General features: G+C 37.5%; 1 protein-coding gene across 2 annotated transcripts in view; it reads right to left on the reverse strand.

The window, feature by feature from the left end:
• Window positions 1-5,368: 5,368 nt before the first annotated feature.
• Window positions 5,369-22,998, reverse strand: part of DSC2 (desmocollin 2) — a 35,495-nt gene continuing 17,865 nt past the window's right edge. Inside the window, exons 8-17 of one of the 2 annotated variants that reach the window (XM_037032415.1) lie at window positions 21,114-21,248; window positions 20,685-20,870; window positions 18,257-18,513; window positions 17,990-18,132; window positions 14,204-14,431; window positions 12,228-12,464; window positions 11,729-11,856; window positions 6,616-6,903; window positions 6,052-6,097; window positions 5,846-5,964 (exon numbers count right to left, since the gene is read on the reverse strand). In XM_037032415.1, coding sequence (XP_036888310.1) covers window positions 5,948-5,964; window positions 6,052-6,097; window positions 6,616-6,903; window positions 11,729-11,856; window positions 12,228-12,464; window positions 14,204-14,431; window positions 17,990-18,132; window positions 18,257-18,513; window positions 20,685-20,870; window positions 21,114-21,248 — 1,665 coding nt within the window. In that variant the 3' untranslated portion in view covers window positions 5,846-5,947. Of the gene's footprint in view, window positions 5,965-6,051; window positions 6,098-6,615; window positions 6,904-11,728; window positions 11,857-12,227; window positions 12,465-14,203; window positions 14,432-17,989; window positions 18,133-18,256; window positions 18,514-20,684; window positions 20,871-21,113; window positions 21,249-22,998 lie in introns of both variants that reach the window. The other variant, XM_037032413.1, reaches the window with a different exon arrangement.

Consider the following 22,998-nt stretch of genomic DNA (forward strand, 5'->3'; position numbering starts at 1 on the left):
TGAGTGAAAAAAAGGTCCATGAATAACGCACCGAAGTGTCAGGTTGCAGAATGGTCTCCCAGTCTAACCAGGAGGAAGCTTTTGGATCTGCACCACCTTTCTTGTCGTCTCATTTCTAAGGACACTTCCAGAGTCAAGACTTAACTTTCAACCCTTTATCATTAACGTGGGCTTAACAAACCCTTAAGAATGGTTTCTTGAATGCCTAAAACATAAATGACTCCATTGTTTTACCTCAGGTAATTATTACTAAGTGGCCATGTAGTAGAAATGATTTTTACTGCACTGTTGGAAATTGTTGACATGGCCAACCACCACAAACATGATTTTCGCATTGGTCAGTGAGTTCCACATTGAGGAATAAGTGCCTCTTCATAAAGCTACAGTCTAATTTTGATCAGGTAGCTAATAAGTTTGTGAATTCATTCATCTGTTCATGTAACAAACTGATGGTCTACTGTTCTGTGTGCTGGGCACACAAGGGGACAAAGGTGGACAAAACCTTTGGGACTTACATTTCAGTGCGGTACAGTGGGTTGCAAGAAGGTCGTGCCATTGTTTGGGGTAAGGAGTGAAGCACAAGATCCCAGCAGGATCTGCCATCTCCATCACCCCAAGGGAGAAGTTTCTGCTGGTTGCCTCTTTTCTTTTAATGGTTATGTTAGGATGCAGAAGAGAGGAATTTTCGGGATTACATAACTTCACCACCTCCCTTTCTTGCACTAAGCTGTGAGTGCAAATGTTTGATGTTCTCTGCATTCAATGTCTCTGTTGAAAAAAATATTTCAGTGCTGAATCTAATGCACCTTATGTCTGTCTACAATGAAAATTTTATGTCAAGGGAAAGAAAGAAATGTAGTGTGCAAAGAATCAAATAAGAATTTGTTATTTTTTCTTTTTCTTCTTTGCAACTTGGGCAATACAATGAAACTCATCAAAATGCACAGATTTCCACTGACACGCAAATATGAACACCTTTCTTTGTCCTCAGTAAACTTCCCTTATGAAAAGAAACACACACAAACATATACAAATGTACCCATATACAGACACACACACGCAAACATACATAAACCTATAAGCCAAAATTGTATACCAATGTGCTCTAGACCAATGATTTTTCAACCAGTGTGCCACAAGAATTTTTAAAACATGCAATTTTAGTCAGGGGCACTGACCTCTTTCCCTTTAGACTATCAAATAAAAAAATGATAACAGCCAATACAATAGCTGTCGGGGGGTAAATGAATCAAAATTATACCTATTTTTTGTCAGATCAGCAAAAATGTATATTTGGTGTGATACAGAATTTTAATTAGGATGTGTGCCATGAAATGAAAAAGGTTGAAAATTGCTGTGCTAGATACATAAATGACTATGACTAGAGGAGATAGTGTTTGAACTACATCTTCAAAAAGTCATATTTTTATAAAGAAAGAAGTGAATAACAAGTGAGTAAGGACATTGCAAACGGAGGCCTCATCAGCAGCAACACAGAAAGTGTGGAGGGGCATAGGAAGATCAGTATTCAAGTGTGGTTTTGCCTTTCAAATATATTCTGAAACCATGAAGGGCCCTTAGGCAGGAAAATACCATGACCGTATCTGTTGTTTGATGGCAGTTGGAAGGTGGGAAGAGATTGGAGGCATAAACGCTGTGGCAGTTGAACGATGCTGGGGGTTTTGACTGGGATACTGGCTGCAGAAACTTACTTATGAAGAGAGGGGTGGAGGACAGATAAAGTTGGGTACTCCTCATGGTCATGAACACTTGGCTTGGGAGTAGCAGAAACACACCTTCACTTACTTGAATTTTCCAGTTCTTTTGCATTATCTGGAATTTTTTTACGAGCACTTGTTATGTGCCAGGTATCACCTGCCAGGTATCATGTGATGTTTTACAGGTGCTGGCCTATTGCACACACATCCACTCAAAGCTATACTATGTCTTGTCCTCCACATACTGGAGTATGTGGGTGGATGAGCAGCTGATTCATCCCGAACCCTTCTCATACCAGCCTTACATGGCTATACTGGGAAGGCATTAAATAAATGACCATGTGCAAAAAAAAAAATAATGGATGAAATTGTATTTAAAACTCTCAAAAAGTTGGGCAGCTTGGAGCAACAAATAGAATGTGCTATGCAAAAAGAGAAAAGAATTGAGAATTCTGTTTCAAGCCTATGTTATTAGGAGACTATTTATATAGAAAACAAAAGAGAACCTGATGTGCTATGGTAACATGTTTGTGTTTTTGCATAACAAGTTCAAAGTACTAGGGGAATAATGGATCTCATAGCACCGAGTAAAAGCTGTAGGTAGATCTACATAGGTATTGTGTAACCTCCAGGAACTTCATTTATTCAAGGAGGTTGAAAATATGATGGCTCTAAGCACATACAGGGAAAAGGATTCTGTTCTCAGGATGTTGCTACCTAAGGGGCTGACTCAGGGAATTTAAAAAGAAAAAAACAGAAGCAGAAGATGATTACAGGGAGATTCCAAACACAGGCTGCACTGAACTAACAGCAGATCCCCCTTGCTTTCTTCCTGTTGAGACAGCACCATCCATTTCTTAGGGCAAAAGTCTAAGAGTCTGATTCCTGTTTGCCTCCCAAGGCAATATATGGCTCATTAGGAATTTTACCAGCTGCTCCTTTAACTCTCCAGGTTTATCATAGTGATCTGTGGGCCATGAATAAGATGTAGCTTCCTGAATGCCAGGAATGAGAGACCTGAAAGCTATTATAAGCCATGAAGTTCCCAAAGGCAATCACAGTAAAATACTGGTCAAGCTTTTGGGAAAGATGAATGCAATGTCATTGTATGACATCAGCTGTAAAGCAAAGTGGAGACTAGACCTATCATTCCCAACTACAGTGTCCTCTTATACAGTAGTAGCAACTCACTTACATACAAGGAGGGACTCAAAAAAATGGAATAATCTTCTGGAGGGCAGGCCCCTTACAGCACAGGCTTTCCTCGTTAGGTGAGTGTTCTAGGAACTCATCTGTACAGTGTAGCAGCTGGCATTGTTGTGAAAGTCTGCTTCAGTTTCAGTTAATTTTTTGAAGACCCTTTCAGTGCATTTGCCCATTTCATCATAATGGGTAATTTATGAGCACACCAACCCACCCACACTGAGTGTTCAGTGGTAAGGCATTGAAATTGATGAGTTCAAAAACTGTTTTGAGCAATGGAAAAAAAATGTCTCAATAGGTGTACTACATCAATCGGAGAGTACTTTGAAGGTGACTGAAGTTTAAACATGTAAGAATACACAATTTTTTATACATAAATCTCTGCTGTTTGGGGTCCTCCTTGTATATTGAGTGCTAACTCTGTGCCAACTCGCTTTCATGAATGGAACTCTGAACTTTGACAACTCTATGGAGCAGACTCCTCCAAACCTCTCAAGCAGGTCATACAAGTGAAGGCACTAGACTCAAATGTGACTTCTGAAATCCCACATCTAGTAGGGTAGAGTGAGGAGTTAGCATCAAGGGACTCTTTCCAGAGTCTGTGCTTAGTGTTACAATGGTAACTGTCAAAGAGACTTCAACTCCCAAGCAAGTAATTGCTTGCCTCTGAGCAATTTCCCAGCAGGACGGCTGGGAGAACAGCTCAGGAAGAGCTTGACAGAAGGGATCTTATATATGTCTATTTTTATAGGGCCTTAGAACTAGTGCCCATTTTAAGAAGTGGAGATGCTTCTATCTAATTAGTTTCACAGTATTTCAAACTAGGCAATCCTTTATAGAAGCTTCAGCAACCTTTGTAATGTATGTTCTGAACCATCAAATATATGATTCCCAGCCAAGTGAACATTATGATGAGATACATTCTCAATTGACAAATATTCTAAAATTTAAAAAAAACCCTTCTCATTATCTTATTTTCTTAATATGAAGTAGGTTGTACATGTTACTTACTTGAAATCATTTAGTATTATTAGAAGTGTCTTTTGAGTGCATCTCACTCTGAGTAACTTACATGCTTAAAACCCATTTTTATTCAAATGTCTTACAGTCATCCTAGGAAAGGATTTCTATTATTATTCCCCATTTTATAATAGAAAACAAACCAGAAACAACACACAACAAACCAGACACAACAGAAATTATGCAACTTAACCAATATCCCATAACATCACAATTTTTAGAACAGAGAAATTATAACAATGGATCAAATCAAACTTTAAGATTCTAAAAAATATACAACAGGATTCCAAATAGACTCTCAGTAAGAAAATAAAATCTCATAAGCTCATATCACAACCATGATTAACAATCTCAAACTAATTTTTAAAAACTACTTGATTTACTTTTTCATAACCAGTACTATACAAGAAGTCTGTACATAATTTATTAATAATAACTGAGAAATAGTGTATTTGACTGAGCAGTAATGAAACTATTGAAAAGATAAATTGATTATTGAATAATTATCCAATATTAATCCTTAAAAATAATTGTTATAAGTCAACCTTATAATAAGGCATATTACTAGTAATCATAGATATCAGAAATATATTTCAAATGTCCATAATTAGCATATATAGAAAATTCATGAACTAAAACCAGCCATGAAAACTGGCCTGGAATTTGGCTGACTATTAAGTTTAATTTTATCTTATGGTCTCAAAATTTAAAATAATTTGCTCTACCTTGTTAAAAACTGTAACTTTAAAATATTAAAAAATAACTTTACAAACACAAAGGTATGACTAGCCATGTCACCTAAAATGTTACAAAATAGCTGTTTTAGACAACTTTCACAATCCCTATATTTCAAAGCTTATTTTAAAAACCATCACTATGTCACATGTATAAACTATATCCTTGTATTAAAGATATGAACTATAAATATTCTACTATATACAAAATAGCCACATCCCAATTTTAATTATACTATTCCTTTTGTTAACATAGAATGTTGCAACTGATTTAAAATAATCCCACATTTCTAAAATTTCAAAGGCAATATTAAAGGTTCTTTGTTGAATAGACAATGAAGCAAACATCAACATATTTGATACAATAAAGTCAACAGTACATCGATGTTTAAGGGAAACCAAGAATACACGCCCTCACATAAAACGGAAACAGAATAACTCACTTTTTAAGAGAAGAAAAAAGAGATGGTTTTAAAAAATATTTCCATTTTCCAACCGAAGTAAGAATTTTAAAAAACAAAGAAGAGAGAAAGGCACGGGGAGAGAGAAATGAAAAGGAGAGGGGGAGAGGGAGAGAAAGAAAGGGAGGAGGAGGGAGGGAGGAGGTGGAAGAGAGCGGGAGAGGAGAGGGGAGGGAGGGAGGAGAGACTAAAACTTTACAGTATTAAAAATAGACTCCTAAAGCCTTTTTTGAACTTAAATTTTGCTGACAAAGTGAGGAACAGAAGAAACAGAGGTTCAGTGCCAGGTTTTATATAGCACACAACAACAACAACAGTCTATACTCGATTGCCTTATAGACTGGCTGCTGGTATCAAACCCAAATGTAAACAATAATGCAGACTTCCTTAATATTCCTATTTCTGAGGGTCTCCTTGAGTGGAAGATAAGTCATTGAAAACTACATTAAGAACTGGGAATATGTGCACTTACAGCGTTTCTCAGTAAATGTGCATTTCTCTAAAGATATCCCACCAAAACAAGGGGGCAGTCCCATGCACAGTGTCTTCTTTTTTTTAATGACGTTTAATTAAAAAAAAGAAAGAAATGGTGATAAAGTCACTGGCTTCTGTAAACGTATTGGGGCACACTCATCGCTTTATGCATGCTTCTGCTAGCGTCCTAAATTTGGGTTCCAAATGATCCAAAAATTCAAGCCCATCTTCCTCTTGCCGTTCACTGCAACAGCCTAAGGAACCGGCCATGGATCCTTTGCCTTCGTAGTTGTACGGCAGGATGTAGTCCTGGGCGTGCTCGTGATTATCGCCCTGATTACACAACTGCACCTTCTGCCAAGGGGGGAAACACCACATGTTTTATTATCGTGATTTTAAACACCAGAACTTACTAACATAAAAATGATGGCTTTGATTTACCTTTGATTGTTAAATTTTTAATCAGAGTGTGTCCTCTAATGGATTCCTATATATAAAAAATGCATATGATTGGTCTGTATCATAAATCACACTGTAAATTCACCATATAGCATGTTTCTAAAAGCCATACATGTGACTCAAGCACACAGGTATCATTTTTAGCCATTACTTTCCCTTTCAAAACTATGTCTAAAGTGAAATGCATCCCTTAAACTGATCCCACATTGATGCGGGTTCAGATCTTTTTGGGTTTGCACAGTGACTGTACAGACTGGAATCGTCTGGTGTGGCATTTTTGATTTCCAAGATTCGACTTGTCAGGTGGGACATATTAACAAAAAATATCATGAGAGAAATATCTCACATTATTTCAGTAAGAACTAAAAGGCTAACAGCGTGTGAGGGAAAGGTCCACTTCACATCTGAATATGACTAAATCAAAATCAAGGAAAAGAATTTTCCAACTAGTAAACTAATAATTCAAAATAAAGGCATTAAATTATAATCATTTAGAAAGCTGAAAAGAAATCACAATAGACCTGTAGGACCCTCAGGGAAACTCACTTCACCAAGGTGGGCCTGAGTGAAATTACGCCACTCGGAGTACGAGGATCTGCAGTTGTCTCTCTCTACGTGGCCACCCCTGCAGGGGTCCAGGGTGTGCTGTCCACCGCCTTTGCACAACTCCAGCGTGGGATGATGCCTGGCCCCCTGGCATGACTCCAAGGTCTGGTGTCCTTTCATCATTTCGATGGTCTCTTGCCCTCCATTTTTCATGCCTGATCCCATGGTGCCGCAAATTCCCTGGCCCGAACTGCCCGCGGTATTGGATGTGAAGCCATTTGCATAAAACTGAAATAAAACACTTTGCATTAGAGAAATACAGACGAGAATGAAAAATGAAAAAGAAGAAGAAGCAAAAGGATAAACCTTGCAGATAATACCCTGAATTTTTGTGCTAGAAGGTAAGCTCTCTGAGGGCAGGAACTAAATCTGCCTTGGCAATCCTGGGTGCCTAACTACTGGTAACCCCAGTAGTCACGCAGTGGTCAATACAAGAAGCAAATTGCAGATGTCGAGTGGCTTGCACCTTGAGACAAATAAAAAATCTTAATATATTTGTCTTTAAAAACTCCCTAGAATACTATACAACTTCAGTTCTTAAAACCTTCCAGTGCGTCTCACACCTGAAAGTCAGGATGCCAGTACTATTGTCTCACATGCATTTACCTTGCTTAGTTTAAATGCACCCTCTTCACCTGACTAGGAAAAAAAACAGAAAAAAATGATCAGTCTTTTTGTTCAGTATCTAATCTAGTTCCTCTTCAACTAAAACAAAAATAATAAAATAAAGTTGCAATAAAAATCTTAGTTGCAATAATAAGTCTTTATGATATAAATAAAAATAATAACCCATCCAAGGATGTAAAAGATTTGTACTCAGAAAACTACACAATGCTGAGGAAGGAAATTAAAAAAAACACACAAATAAATGGAAGCATATACTGTGTTCATGGACTGGAAGAATTAACACCATTAAAATGTCCATATTACCTAAAGCAATTTATAGATTCAACACAACCCCTATTAAAGTACCAATGGTATATTTCACAGATATAGAACAAACATTTCAAAAATTTATATAGAACAATAAGCAGTCGCAATAGCCACAGCAATTTTGAGAGACAACAAAGTAGGAGGGATCACAATACCTGATATCAAACTATATCACAAGGCCACAGTAATCAAAACAGTCTGGTACTGGCAAAGAACAGACATATAGATCAACGGAACAGAATAGAGAGCCCAGAAATAAACCCAAGTCTCTATGGTCAGTTAATATTTGACAAAGGGGGCAGAAGCATAAATTAAGGTAAAAATAGCCTCTTCAATAAATGGTATTGAGACACCTGGTCAGATATGTGAAATGAAATTTGACCACTAACTTATACCATACATAAAAATAAAATCCAGATAGATAAAAGACTTAAAATATAAGTTGTGATGCTATAAAAGTCCTAGAGGAGAACATAGCCAGGAAAATCTCAGTTCACACAGCAATATTTTCGCTGATATATCCTGTAAGAGCAAGGGACATAAAGGAAAGAATAAATAAATGGGACTTCATCAAAATAAAAAGCCTCCGCATGTATAAAGAAAACATCAGCAAAATGAAAAGGGCCCCAACTGTATGGGAGAACATATTTGCCAATGATACAATGGACAAGGGTTTGATCTCCAAAATATATAAAGAACTCACATGACTCCACTCAAGGAACACAAACAACCCAATTAAAAAAGGGGCAAATGGACTTCTGCCAAGATGGAGGCATAGGTGGAAACACTGTGCCTTCTCCCACAACCAAGTTTGAATATAACAAAGGTTTGGAGAACAAAGACACAGCCAAAAAACAGAAAATTGAATTATACGGAAGTCCGACTACAACTAACCGTTCAATGGGGACGGTAAGAGGGGCAGAGCCAGCAGCAGAGCCAGCAGCAGAGCAGGGTCAGTCAGGACAGATCCCCCAACCTGGGCACGCAAGTGGCCTGGACCCAGTCAGGGTGTGGGGCAGACTGACTGCAGTCGCACATTCTCGCACAGTGAGACGGACCACGCAGGCCCCAGGGGGCGAGGGCTGACGGTGGTGGCACACTCGGGTGCAGTGGGACAAAACACGTGGGCCTGGTGATGGTGGCAGCTGCCGCACCTGTGGGGGCCGCGGCAGGAGACGGCAGACGGGACACCATAGCTCCTCTTTGACCCCGCCCCCACAGACAGCGTCACAAACCCCGAGACTTAGTTGCCCTGCTCCGGTGAAGACTTAGGGCTCCGATCCTGATACGTAACAGGCACGAACAGCCCCAAAAGAAGAAGAACTCAAAGTCCCAGAGCCGATAACTCTCAGCGACCGAGAAATTGCCAGCCTTGAAGCACAATTCAAGACACTGTTTATCAGGATGCTCACAGAACTGGTGGATTATAGTCACAAATCAGAGGAACATATGAAGGCTAAACTAATTGAAACGAAGGGAGATGTCCAGGAAACCAATAGCGATGGAAAGGAAACTGGGACTCAAATCAATGGAATGGACCAGAAGGAAGAACAAAACATCCCACCAGAAAGGAATGAAGAAATGAGAATTCAAAAAAATGAGGAGACGCTTAGGAACCTCCAGGACATCTTTAAACATTCCAACATCCGGATTATATGGGGTACCAAAAGGGGGAAAGAAACAGCCATGAGTGGAAAACGTATTTGAACAAATAATAAAGGAGAACTTCCCCAGTCTGTCAGAAGAAATAGACTTCCAGGAAATCCAGGAAGCTCAGAGAGTCCCAAAGAAGTTGGACCCAAGAAGGAACACACCAAGGCACATCATAATTACATTAGCCAAGACAAAAATGAAGGAGAGAATCCTAGAAGCATCAAAGGATAAGGGGACAGTCACCTAAAAAGGAGTACCCATCAGACTGTCAGCGGATTTCTCAAAAGAGACCTTACAGGCAAGAAGGAGCTGGAAAGAAGTATTCCAAGTCATGAAATCCAAAGACCTACAGCCAAGATTGCTTTATCCAGCAAAACTTTCATTTAGAATGGAAGGACAAATAAAGTGCTTCTCAGATAAGGTCAAGTTCAAGGAGTTCATCATCACCAAGCCCTTATTATATGGAATGCTAAAGGGACTTATATAAGAAAAAGAAGATGAAAAATATTAACAGTGAAAGGACAGCAAACTCACAGTTATTAACAACCACACCTAAAACAAAAGCAAACCTAGAGGACAGCTAGATCAGGAGTGGAACCATAGAAATGAAGAACACATGGAGGGTTAGAAACAGGGGGGTGGGAGGAGGAGAAGGGGGGAGAAGGTACAGAAAATAGCATAGACAGTAGATAGAAAATAGATGGGGGGCAAGAATAGTGGGGGAAATATAGAATCTAAAGAACTTGAGACACGTGGTTATAAACTAAGGGAGAGAGAATGGTGGGAGAGGGAGTGTGCAGGTGGAGGGGAATTGGGCGGGGGGAATAGAACAACTATAATGGTATAATCAATAAAATATATTTTTAAATAAATAAATAATTAATTAAAAATGGGCAAATGACCTGAACAAACATTCTACAAGTAGGACATACAGAGGGCCCAGAGACTTACTAAAAGATGCTCAGCATCACTAGCCATCAGAGAGATGCAAATTAAAAGCACAGTGAGATACCACTTCACACCTGTGAGAATGGCCATCATAAACAAATCAATAAACAACAAGTGCTGGCAAGGTTGTGGAGAAAATGGAACCCCAGGATTGCAGACTGGTGCAGCCACTGTAGAAAACAGTAATGGAATATCCTCAAAAAACTAAAAATGGAACTGCCTTTTGACCCAGCAATTCCACTGCTGGAATTGTACCCTAAGAATACTGAAACACAAATTCATAATAACCTATGCATCCCAATGTTCATAGCAGCACAATTTACAATACCCAAGTCAGAGAAGCAACCTAAGTGCCCATCAGTAAATGAGTGGATCCAAAAACTAGTACATTTACACAGTGGAATACTACACAGCAGAAAGAAAGAAGGAGCTCCTACCCTTTGTGACAGCATGGATGTATCTGGAGAGCACTATGCTAAGTGAAATAAGCCCAGCAGTGAAGGACAAATTCCATATGATCTCATCTAAAAGTCAAACTTAATCAACAAAACAGATAAGCAAGCAAAATATAACCAGAGATATTGAAATAAAGAACAAACTGACAGTAACCAGACAGGAGGGGGAGGGGGATAATGGAGGAAAATAAGGGAAGGGTCATCAAGGAACATGTATAAAGGACCCATGGACAAAGCCAAAGGGGGTAAGAATGGAGGGTGAGAGCTGGGGGTGGGTGGGGCAGGGGAAAGTAATAGTGGGGAAATGGAGACAACTGTACTTCCACAACAATAAATAATAATAATAACAACAATAAAAACACATCAGCAGGGAAAAGAAAAATACCAGAGTTTTGGCCACCAATTTTCTATGTTATGTTGTTATAGAGACCCCCAAGTTGTATTTTTTCTATTACCTCCCTGGATGCAAACACCCTTTTGTTTTCTAAATCTTTTCTGCTCTAATCATCAATTGTGCTTTTTTTTAGGGAGTTACTTGTTCCCCATTGACATGTTAGGCTAGAAATCAAAGCTGGGTCAACACAGTAACTTGCTAGCTTTGCTGTTTCATACATTTGACCTAAGTCTCCTTTCTAACCCACATCAGAGTGAAAAAGACTCCATTAAAATTCTTCTCATGCTGATCAAAGCTTATAGTCATTTTATTGCTGTTGCCAGGAAAAAAATTAAAACAATTATGTTAACGATCTGTGAATAATTAAATGAAACACTTTTAGAACACAAACAGTAGTTTCGAAATGTAAAAAACACTGGGTCTAAAGTTGAAATCATGAAACATTTCACCATGCTAAACGATTTTATTATTACGTAACACTATACGGTTAAAACTGAATTGCCATCTATTGCCATGGGAATCTATGTCATTCCACATGTTCCATAGGACTGATGACATTTCATGTATAGCAAGTTACCTGCTTTCAAAAGAACTTTGTTCGGAAAAGATAAGGATAGTTGGTTAGGCCAATTCATCCTTCATATTTATTTTAAAGGGACAAACTACTTACCACTTTGTCGTCTCCAGGGGCTTCAGTGTTTGACACAATGAGGTTCTGCTGGGCCAAATCCTCAGGAAGTGCTTCTTGTCCCTTTTTGCCTGCCTTTGAAGCCCCGCAGACTAAGGTAAATAGGACACCTAGAGGATGAGAGAAACAATTCAAGTTTACTATAAAACAATGTGAAGTAATGAATGTGTAACAACTAATTCAAAGCCAGCTTCCAGAAAATGCATCTCTGAAGGCTTGTGTCAAAGTAGCATACAATTGAAAAGTTTGCCTTAACCAGATAGGTCACAAAAGCATGCTAAGTGTTGTACTTCTGTGTTAAATTTAGCTTATGCTGATATAACAGAACTATAAATAAATGCACTTTCAATATATAAATTAAATTTGTATATTATATAAGAATACAGCTATATGCACACAGTTATAGTTAACAGTGTTGATCTGAGACTGTGTCTTGAAAGTTATTTTAAAGGCTATTATTTGAGTTCATAAAGGGACTCACAAAATAGCAAGGCTATGCCCAATAATATTGCAAGGATGGCCCACTTTCCAAGTTTCACTTCTGCGCCACCAGTTCTGGGAAGCTCACGAGATGTGCAGTCATTTTCGGTAACACAGTCACATATGATGACATTTAACGATGAGACCTGTGACAGCCCATGTTTGTCCGCAACTCTGACAGGTACAGTGTATGATCCAAAAGGAAGGTCATTTTGATACAAAAGACGTGCTGCTGTATCTGGAAGAAAATAAAACCAAGCATTAGAGAATGTCATTAATTTCTCCTGAGCACAACGAACTAGTGAGAAGAAATCACCAAGTTTCCCCACAAATGGGTGTTCCAGATGGGATGGTACAATTGCCACAGGATTATAAATGGAAATGGACTGAGTTTTCTAATCCATAGCTGCTGCAAGCATATTGCAAATAAAAGTTTGTCTCTGATGCCTCTTAAAAAAGGGTCTTCTGGTTTTGGTAGTAGTATATTCATCTGTTCATAAATTCTTCCTATCCTAACTAATAAATGTAAGAGATTGGTTTTTATCACAGCTTTAAAAATGTTAATGTAACTATTCAGTATATATTTTCTTTTATACAAGATTCACCAGCTTATTATTTTATAATAGTCTGAAATGTTAGACATAGCACCTTAACTTGCCACTGTACCTTTACCTTCCTCCATCCTGTTTTCTTTACCTTTATTCAAGACCTTTTTTTTTTCTAATTACCCATAATGGGAAATTGAGGAATATCTGTTGAAAGCCTAGGGTTGAAAATTATTCCAGAGTATTTTAAACACAAACTCCATTCAGCTTAATGGATCATAAGTTTTGAAGCTGGAGCACAGGGGGACCAGGCCATGGTGGCCCATGGGCAGACCAGGAGATGGAGAAGGGAGTTAAGAGCTGATGCAGGGAGTGATACAGTGGTGTCACTGAGAGAGGTCCCCTTTACTTTTGCCACTCTCCTCACCATAGCTACTGTTGTTCTTAAAGGCAGAAACATAGACTAGGAGCCAAATCAGGGGAGAGTCTCAAGTAGAAAACAACAGATAAGAAATGGTCAGAACTCACTGCAGCAGAGAGAGGAGAGAAAGTGCAATGGGCACTGTGACACATACCCAGATCCCCTTGCAGTGAGGGGCTTACTCTCCCAGCTGCTTGGGAGATGATCAGCACCTTTAGAGACTGTAACTTCCTGTGAAAGGTCACACCTCTCAGGGTAGCCCAACCCACTGAATGAGCAAGAAGAACTTAAAGAGACTCAAGTTGGGCACACTTTGCAGAGTCAGTTAGCTCAGACTCCCCATTGGGTCAACTGAGACTGTTCTTTGGCCCGAGCTGCAGCTCGACATCTTTTTGCCCGATCCTGATTTCCTTCCTGTCACAGCCATTGATTCCAAGCAAACACTTTATTAAACATTCTGCCTGAGAAACACTGTCTCGAAGTTGCTCCCTGGGAAACAGAATGATATATGGGGACTCCATTATAGAACCATTAGCATGCCAAGAATCGATGGGGATGGGAATTACCCAAATCAGAAAGTGATTACATACACTGTAAGTGTGTGTATGTATGTGGAGCAAGAACAAAAATAAGGATTCATGTAACTTAGCACCAGAGACCCATAACCCACCACACCAAAACTGAGAACTCTGCCTTTTTTCATTGGTGGTTCTCACATAGTGAGTTATTCTTTTATTTCAAGTATGAAAAAGAAGAATATTATGTATAAAAGAACACACTAAAGAAGAATATTTAGTATAGAAGAACACACTGAAGAAGTATATTAGGGTTGGGGGAGGATAAACAGGGTAAATGGGGTCAAATATATTACGATGGGAGGAAATGACACTTTGTACACCTGAAATTTATATAATGTTACACCAAGAAATCTAACTTAAAAATTAAAAAAGGAAAAAGGATTTGAGACGCCCTGACGTTGAAAAGAACAACGAAATGGTTAGAAATACATACCATTAATTTTTGTCAGTCTCCACATTGTACGCACATTTGAATCAGAATCACCCTCCAAACTGAAGCTAAAGGGTGGGCCATTTACAGGGTCATCGAAATCAAAAGCAACGAGCTCTGCAGAAGACATGACGGTTTTGCAGATAATCACTCTATTTTTCAGTATTACTGGACCATTGTCATTCACATCTTCAAGTATAATTCCAAGTGTCCCAGTGCATGTTTTTCCACCTAGAAAATTAAACATAAAAATATAACTTTTAATGTTTTGAGTTATCACTGGAAAATTGCACATTAAATTTTTTTTAAAATATGCATTAGGTACCTGTAAATGACAGTGACAAATACTCAGGGGTTATGTCTTTAGGGAGAGTTAAAAGCAAAATGTCATCACTTTCCAATGGTTTTACAGACAATAACTGCTCTTGAGATTTGTCATTCATTCACTAAATAGCCACAATTGACATAGAAACTGTTACAGACATGAATTTTGACTAAGTTTTAACAGGAAAAAGGAAAAGAGTGCACACAAAGATATCTCTGGTATATTGAAAAGCACAAGGGAATTTTAAAAGGGAGGAAAGCACAGGATAGGCACCTATAGTCTAGACATAATGAAGGGAAGGCAGGCGGATGGGTATTTTATCTACCTGGCATAATTTCTATCAGGGCACAATAATCTCACCTAACCTCTCTTATTCTCATGGTATGTGATGCTTTCTTATTCTTGCTGAGAACCGGGACTGCTGAATGTCTTGTACATTTCTTTCCATGTCAGTCCACACACAAATTTGAAACACAAGTCTTATGGATCAAAAAATGGCTAATTGTACTGTTCCTACAGTGTCTGCCCTTCTACTTCAGTGCTAAAGGCTTCTATTTCCCTCCCATGAAATATTTAGAGTTCTGCATTGAACTACAGTCTTTTTGCACACTGTAATCAGTATTGGTATAGAACATTTAAACCAAAGATTTTAGGTATCTAATTCAGTGTTTCACAGCTATTTTTCAACTGTCAGTGAAATAAATAATACACTCTTATTCATTGGAGCATAGGCATGCGATGCTCACCTTCTAGTATTAAGACAATTCTATAAGGGTAAGAACTAATTCCAAATGTAGTCACGTGTAGCAGATTCCCCATGGTTCCGCGATTTATGTGCACGGAACTCTCCTTGTACATAATGTTTTAAAAAGTTGAAAGTACCTTCCTCCCCAAATTTGGAATACACGACAAATATAGAAATCTAAAAGTCAGCTATACAGAAAAGATACCTAGGTGGAACTGCCAAAAGTTTAGACTGAGAAGCAACTGAGAAAAAAAAGCAAAACTGAACTCAGATTGAATTCTCCTTAGTTAGTAGCTATCTTTAGGAGAGGAGAAGCTAGCAAAAGCAGATAGCATATAGAAAAGAGGAATGTGTTGCAAAGACATAGAACCCTTGAGAGACAGGTTTAAAAAGAAGAAGAAACAAGTGCTTTAGAGAAGTAGGAGGGTGGGAAGTCAGCATGGCTCAGAGGTCAGTGCTCCGGAGGAGAGAACACCTTTCACTAGGAAGCAGCAGGAAGGGTCTGAGGCAGGAGGCAAAGAGTTGGAAATGAGGACGTTCCAAAGGCATCTGTAGCAAATGCAAACTATGCTAAAGAAAGCCTGGCCTGAGTTCCTGAAACAGTTACTTCACTCCCCATAAGTAACTGGACTTGAGGAAGGAGACTTGGAAACAGTAGAAAAATAAAAATGAGGAAGTCCTGGGAGGCTGACATCAAAGTAAGTAGGTGGTACTGACACTTTGCAACACCCTGAATCTGAAAACAGTCTTGTAATAACATAGTAATACTTAAAACCACAGCCAGGCCTGTACACTTTGATCCTGATCAACCTACAGTAAACCTTAGCATCATTACATTCTGATTGTAATAAATTAGCATTGCGGTTTCTTAACGCCCCTCCTCCACCCAGTGGGCAATTAGGGAGAACTATAGGTAATCCCATGAGCCATTGCAGAAAAATTATATAACTCCTAGTGCAAGCACAATAGAAAGTAAGTTAAGAATAAGAAAGTAAAAAGCCTTACAAAATTATAACCCTTCGACCAACAGGGGGCCTTTCTCCATTCAGGGGATCAGCCTGCTCCCATATTCTGAGAACTGTACTGTCCCTAATAAAGCTTGCTTTGCTTTACTCAGTTTGTGTGATTTGTCCAAGTCTCTGTTCGTGATCACCTGGTTACCTGTGCACACCTGTGACGGGCCCAAATGAAATTAGCCAGTACAGATTTTAGAAAAAAGTAAAAAACAGGAAAAACCAAAAAAGTGTATTTTGTGTGATCTCAGTTCGTAGAATAAAAACATGTAATTACCTATCCCCCTACCTTCCTTTAAAAAAATGGGAGAGGCCTTATTACACATGTATTTTGTACCACAGTGATGATTAACAGGTCCTCTCTACTAAGTTCCATAAAAATACTTGATCTCTCAATTATTTTAACTCCTCCACAACAGTAAAAAATGTAGAAAAAAACTGTATTCAAAATCTCTAATTTCAGCACTGGCCAGTGTGGTTCAGTGGGTTGGGAGTCTTCCCACAAACCGAACAGGGCACATGCCAGGGTTGCAGGGTCAGTGCCCTCCCAGTCAGAGAACACACAGAGGGAAGCAGGGCAGTGTTTCCCTCTCACATCAATGTGTCGCTCCCTCTCCTTCTCCTATCCATGCCCTCTCTCTAAAATCAAAAATCAAAATAAAATAAAATAAATGAAAAAAAGTCTCTTACACCAGACAGTAATTTTTATCTCAACTATCAATAAACCATTTGCCAAATGCTATCAAAATGTGAAAATAATGGATTTAAGCTTCATATTATTTTTCTTCTTTACACTTGCACTTGACCAAAATCTATGCCTTACCAAAGGCACATGAGAAGCCAAGTCTTTAACAGTCTTTAATTGGTTGAAGTTAATTGATAATGATTACAACTTTATCAATTTAATCAACAAATTATGAGGCATTTCTCATTAGTTTAGTGGCAACTGGGCTATCTAAAACATTTTTCCTATATGACTTCTAAATACTAATTTTGCAAGCTGTAATAATTTATATTATTATATTTAGCACATTTATTTTAAAAAGGCACAAAAAATTCAAATGTATGTTATGGTAAAGTTATATTCTGTGCACTAAATGAATTTCACACATAATCATTGCGCTCATATTTCTCTCAATTTTGTAGAACTCACAGAATACGATTTTACAATTTATATGAATATATGGATTTGTACCATTTTTCTTTCCAGTTCTATAATATATTATTAATCATGATTATGACTTATTTTTATATAATGTCCTTACTCAGAATTCTAACTCCCAAGTATGCTGTTAATTTCCTATAGAATTATTTTCTAGGAGTGTGCACTGTGGGACAATAAGTATGTTCTCTCTATAATAAAATTTTCTCCCAAAGTAAATATTTTAAGAGATATGATTAGATGAATTAAAGCTAATTTTACTGATTCTCTCATTTTTCAGTGATTAAGTTTTATACATTATTCGTTTTGAGTATTTCTATGACCCAGTTATTTTATAATTACATCTAAAGCTAAAGGTCCTATTAGAAAGCAGGCATGAGTTAATAAATTATAGCAAACCTCTCAATTACTTTGTATGTCATCCGGGGAGAAACACATTTTCGGAACGTATACAGCTGAGTTAAAAATGTATGTAGTTGGTTTAACAGCTGAGGATGCATGTAGCTAAGGACGTATGTAGCTGGTTTATGAACAGAGTTCTTACCTTTGTCTGATGCAAGGATGGTAACATTGTATATACCATTTTTGATGGACTCTGCCTCTCTGTCCAAGCTTCTTAAAGTTGTGATCGATCCGGTGTCCTCATCGACAGCGACCCACCCTTTTGGATCACTTAATTTCTTATACCTGTTAATAACGAATTAAAATAAGAAAATGTATCAGAAGCCAAATTACAATCCTGGTGTCAACATAAAGTATAAATTTTAAAAACATGCTAAATTTGGAGCTAATTAAATTGAATTATAAATACCTTATCCCACTGCTACTTTTTGTTTCTGGGTCGTATGCTTTATATCCACCGCTCTTTGTTCCCAAGGGTGCACTTTCTCGAATTCGAACAGTTTGCACTGGAGGGGTACACTCTGGGCCCTCATCCTGGTCTTTGACATTAACGGTAACTGTAGCCGTGCTCATGGCTGATCTTGAAGTAGCTTCTCTAAAATACGGAGCTTCATTAACAACACCAATTTGCAGGGTCAGCTGCTGTCTTTCTTCATAGTTCAGCGGCTACAAAAGCAAGTGTGTTGTAAATCAGTTCAAGGCATTTAATAGTTGGCAATCCTAACTAGTGTCTGTAAGTAGTTAAATTTGGGACTATGTGAGTGCTATGTTGTGCATAGTCATGAGAATACTAAGCATATACCCAGAAAGGAGGTGGTGGCAGTGAGTCAGGCAATCCTTCAACTGACTCAGTAGGTGGTAAAGCCAACAAAACAAAACAAAACAAAACAAAACAAAAACTACCAAACGAAGAACTTTTTCCCCAACTGCGAATTTAACATAAGTAACACAGGTCTTGACAACAAATTTCAGAAAATATTTAATGCAAATGCTTCAAAGTTAACACTTGAGTTATGTTCCTTTAGGAGCTCCATACCCTAACCAACAGTTATTTACTACTTCATTAATTTAGGGACAGCTTATCCTACCCTCCTGAGGTGAATAAAGTTATTTGTACTGGGTTTAAGGTGGGAAATGTGGGTGAAATTTTATAAAACACTTTTAAGAGAAAAGAAGCAAGAAAAGAGAGAGCTAATGGACATTACACTTTCCTTTTTTCCTCTTTCCCATCCTAATTATCTTCTAAAAACTGGTAGAACCAAGCTTCATGGAAGGTTTTTATTTTGCCTGATACGTAGTTGGAATGGGAAGGTGTGAAACCGTTTCCTAGTAGACAGAACTGTGTCAGGTCTTCAACTTCACAGAAATAAATTTCCTTCTTAGAATACCAAGGAACAGGGCAGGGGGTGGGTGAAGAAAGAGACAGTATTTAAAAGACATTTCTTTGCCGTTTTCAACAAAGAAAACCCAGAATGCAGCCAACCTTCATCATTGGAAGAAAACACATTTATCATTTTTGATGCATGCTCCCTGTGAATACGCACAAGAGGGAAACGCAACAGACCCAGGACTGACTCATGTTCTAATTAAAGATGAAGTAGACACAAGCCTAAGACTCTGTCTGAAGCCAAAGAAGCTAGGATTACTTTATGGGCTAACCGCAGCTCCTGCGTTAGCAGTGAGTGCTGAGATACTGCAGAGTAGTATGAAAAAGACGTTTTAGAAGTATTCAGAGGAATACTTGGAAGTTTGAACAGCAAGGCTCCTCATTCTGAACCGGGAAATTAAGGATGTAACGTACACTGACTACAGAGGAGCAGATCTACAAACAGTCTCTCTATGTATGGGTTTGACCAGGGTTGACTCATCATTTGGGAAATCAGGAAGTGGAGGCTCCGTGACCCAGCTGCAGAAAGAATGGGCTAAGGAAGTCTGACACTGACTGGCTGGCACCACAGCCACACTACTTTTTGAATTGTTAAGAGATTGGTTACAAAGTACATACTATTATCATATTATACACACACACACACACACACACATATATATATGTATATATAATATTGTTTTTAAATCATGTCTTTATAAAAGGTTCCTCACGCTACTAATTTTTAATTAATTTATAAAGATACAGTTGTTTCTGAAATTTAAAGTGCTACTTAGGGACTATTGAATCAATTGTCCAAAAGGTACAAATTTTCATGCGCGGTTCGATTCCCAGTCAGGGCACATGCCTGGGTTGCAGGCCAGTTCCCAGCAGGGGACTCATGAGAGGCAACCATACTTTGCCATTTCTCTCCCTCTATCCTTCCCTTCCACTCTAAAGATAAAAAAATAAAATCTTAAAAAAAATTTTTTTCAAAAGGTACAGATTTTCAGTTATAAAATAAACATATCATGGAAATATAATACAGCATGGTGATTATAGTCAGTAACACTATATCGCATGTTTGAAAGTAGCCGGAAGAGTAGATCTCGAAAGTTCTTATCACAAGAAAAAATTTTTGTGTGTATGGGGACAAATATTAACTGGACTTTATCATGGTGATCATTTTGCAATATATACAAGTAAGTATCAGCTTATGTCACACACCTGAAATTAACATAAATTAATATAACGTTGTGTCAATTATACCTCAATTTAAATAAAAAATTTTCTAAAATGAATATACATCCTATTATACATGAAGAACATAGCATTTACATTTATCTATCTTTCTCTCTCTATATATATTTTATTCCTACACTTACCAAAATTCCTTTCTTTTCATTTACTGTAGTATGCTATTCTATGATATTATAAAACACAAACAAATTATTTACTAATTTATTCTTACCTTAACCACAGAGAGAACTCCTTCATTAGTTTTGGGATCTGTTACAATTTTAAAATTTCCATTTTCATTGCCTTTTAAAATGGTATAATTAGCTCTCCAATTAGAAGTATTAAATAAGTCCTTATCCTCCACACTAACACGTAAGATTTCCACATCAACCTTATTTTCTTCCACTGATGTCTCATACTAAAATAATAAAAACAAAACAAAAAAGCTTAATTAGAAACTCACAAAAATAGAATACCATGTGAAGTAAGCCTGCTTCTTCTAATTTCCAAAGTATTACATTTACATGATTTTAAACCCTCACTCCAAACTTCTGTCCAGGGGATACGTTATTTGAAATCTCATGACATGGACAGAGATGTGCATATTTAGCAATTAATGCTGGGTTGCACATTTTTCTTTTTACTAATATCATGTACTTACAGAAGTACGAGTAAAAGTTGGCAAGTTGTCATTCACATCTTCAATCTGAATGATGCAAGTTGAAGTTGTGAACAACCCAAAAGGTTGGCCATTCATGTCTTGTACCTTTATTTGCAACTGGTATTTATCAACTAACTGCAAAGAAAGTAAGAATTTAATTATTGAGTGGAAGCAACATTATAAGTGAAATTTTATACTCTACAATTTTTCTTGCATTAAAAATGTCAGAGGTACACTATTAAATTTCATAGCTTTCATGTTCTGGCAGAAGAATAATTTCTTCACACTAATAATTTTCAATTAACTTATTAAAATAGAGTAGTTTCTCAAGTTTAAAGTACTACTCATAGGTTATGGAATGAATCCATCGGTTTTGACTTTATTCAACAGGAGGAGAAGATATAGCCCTGGTACATTTCAAGTTGCCTAGTAATTGATCAAAATCTTCATCTCCTATCCAAAACACATTTCTACATTCAAAAATACATAGCAGTGACTTTTATACCAGCCTTGTAAGAAAGCAATATGGTAAATATCATCCTGTAAAGGAGATGGATTTTAAATATTTACTTTACATTAGTAAAAAGGCCTTTACATTAGCATGAAAACAAGGGTCTAGGTTATGTCATTTTTGTTCCCAGTGGAAACAGAATCTGGTTCTTAAGACTTTTCATTCATAAGAGATTGCAGAAGTTTTATCACCAGTTTAAAAAAAATGTGTTTCTCCCCATGATGGTTTTATTTATCATAGGTAATGTAGATACAGAATGATTATGCACACATCATAATGCCTCTAGATGAACATAAGAAAACTTGGGTCCTATTCCCAACTCCCAAAATAATAAATGTAATCTCGGGCAGTTGGAAAATTATCCTTACATAGGTTTCCTCTTCTGTAAATCGACGATAATAATATATTTCCTACATAGTTTCTCTCTTCTCATAAGATAAAATAATATGTAAAAACTATCTTATTTCACTCTCTTATATAGCCACCTTCTTCCTTTAATTTCATCACCTCTTAAACATTGATGTCTTGCCCTGGCTGGTGTAGCTCAGTGGTTGAGCGCGGGCCTGCAAACTACACAGTCATGGTTCGATTCCCAGTCAGGGCACATGCCTGGGTTGCAGGCCAGTTCCTAGCAGGGGACTCACAAGAGGCAACCATACATTGATATTTCTATCCCTCTCTTCTTCCCTTCCCCTCTAAAGAGAAATAAATAAAATCTTTAAAAAAAAAACAAAAAACATTCCTGTCTTCATATATTTCCTAAAAACTAAAATTTTTCTCAATCCCTATGCTTTTTTTACACAAAACTTTCTGATTTACTTTTCTTTAATAACCAATCACATTCATTGACTCAAAAACTAATAGCCTTATTGCATTTAAAAGTTCTAAAAATTGCATGCTAGTATACCTTCAAGAGGAAATATATGTTTTATTTGTAGAGAATTAAGACATTGGAAATAACCAAAAGATTAATAAAGAAATGAAGTTTTGTGGGCCTAAATATTAACTTGTGATATCCTCCAATGGAAGAAAAATTCTGATGTTTACAGAGCTAAAAGTATTGAAGATAGCAGATAAAAACCGAAATCCTAGAGTCTAAAAGGGACTCCAGGGCACTCTCGGAGAAACATACTCCAAGGCTCCTTCATTAGCTTTTAGCTGATTCTATCAGAAAGATCCATACACAACAAGGATGAAAAGAAGAACTGGTTTATAACCGGCTTTAGCTGCACACGTAAGTCCATGAAGAACCTGCATGGTGTGTTGGGCTCTAACACTAACTCATTCATTTATCCAACAAACGATACTGTATTCTTCACTGGAAAATACAATAAAAATAAATGAATTTATAAATACTAAGATAAATAAGTGTCA

This window comes from Sturnira hondurensis, unplaced genomic scaffold (genome assembly GCF_014824575.4).
Source record: "Sturnira hondurensis isolate 20B ecotype Veracruz unplaced genomic scaffold, ASM1482457v3 Scaffold0001872, whole genome shotgun sequence".
NCBI lineage: Eukaryota > Metazoa > Chordata > Mammalia > Chiroptera > Phyllostomidae > Sturnira > Sturnira hondurensis.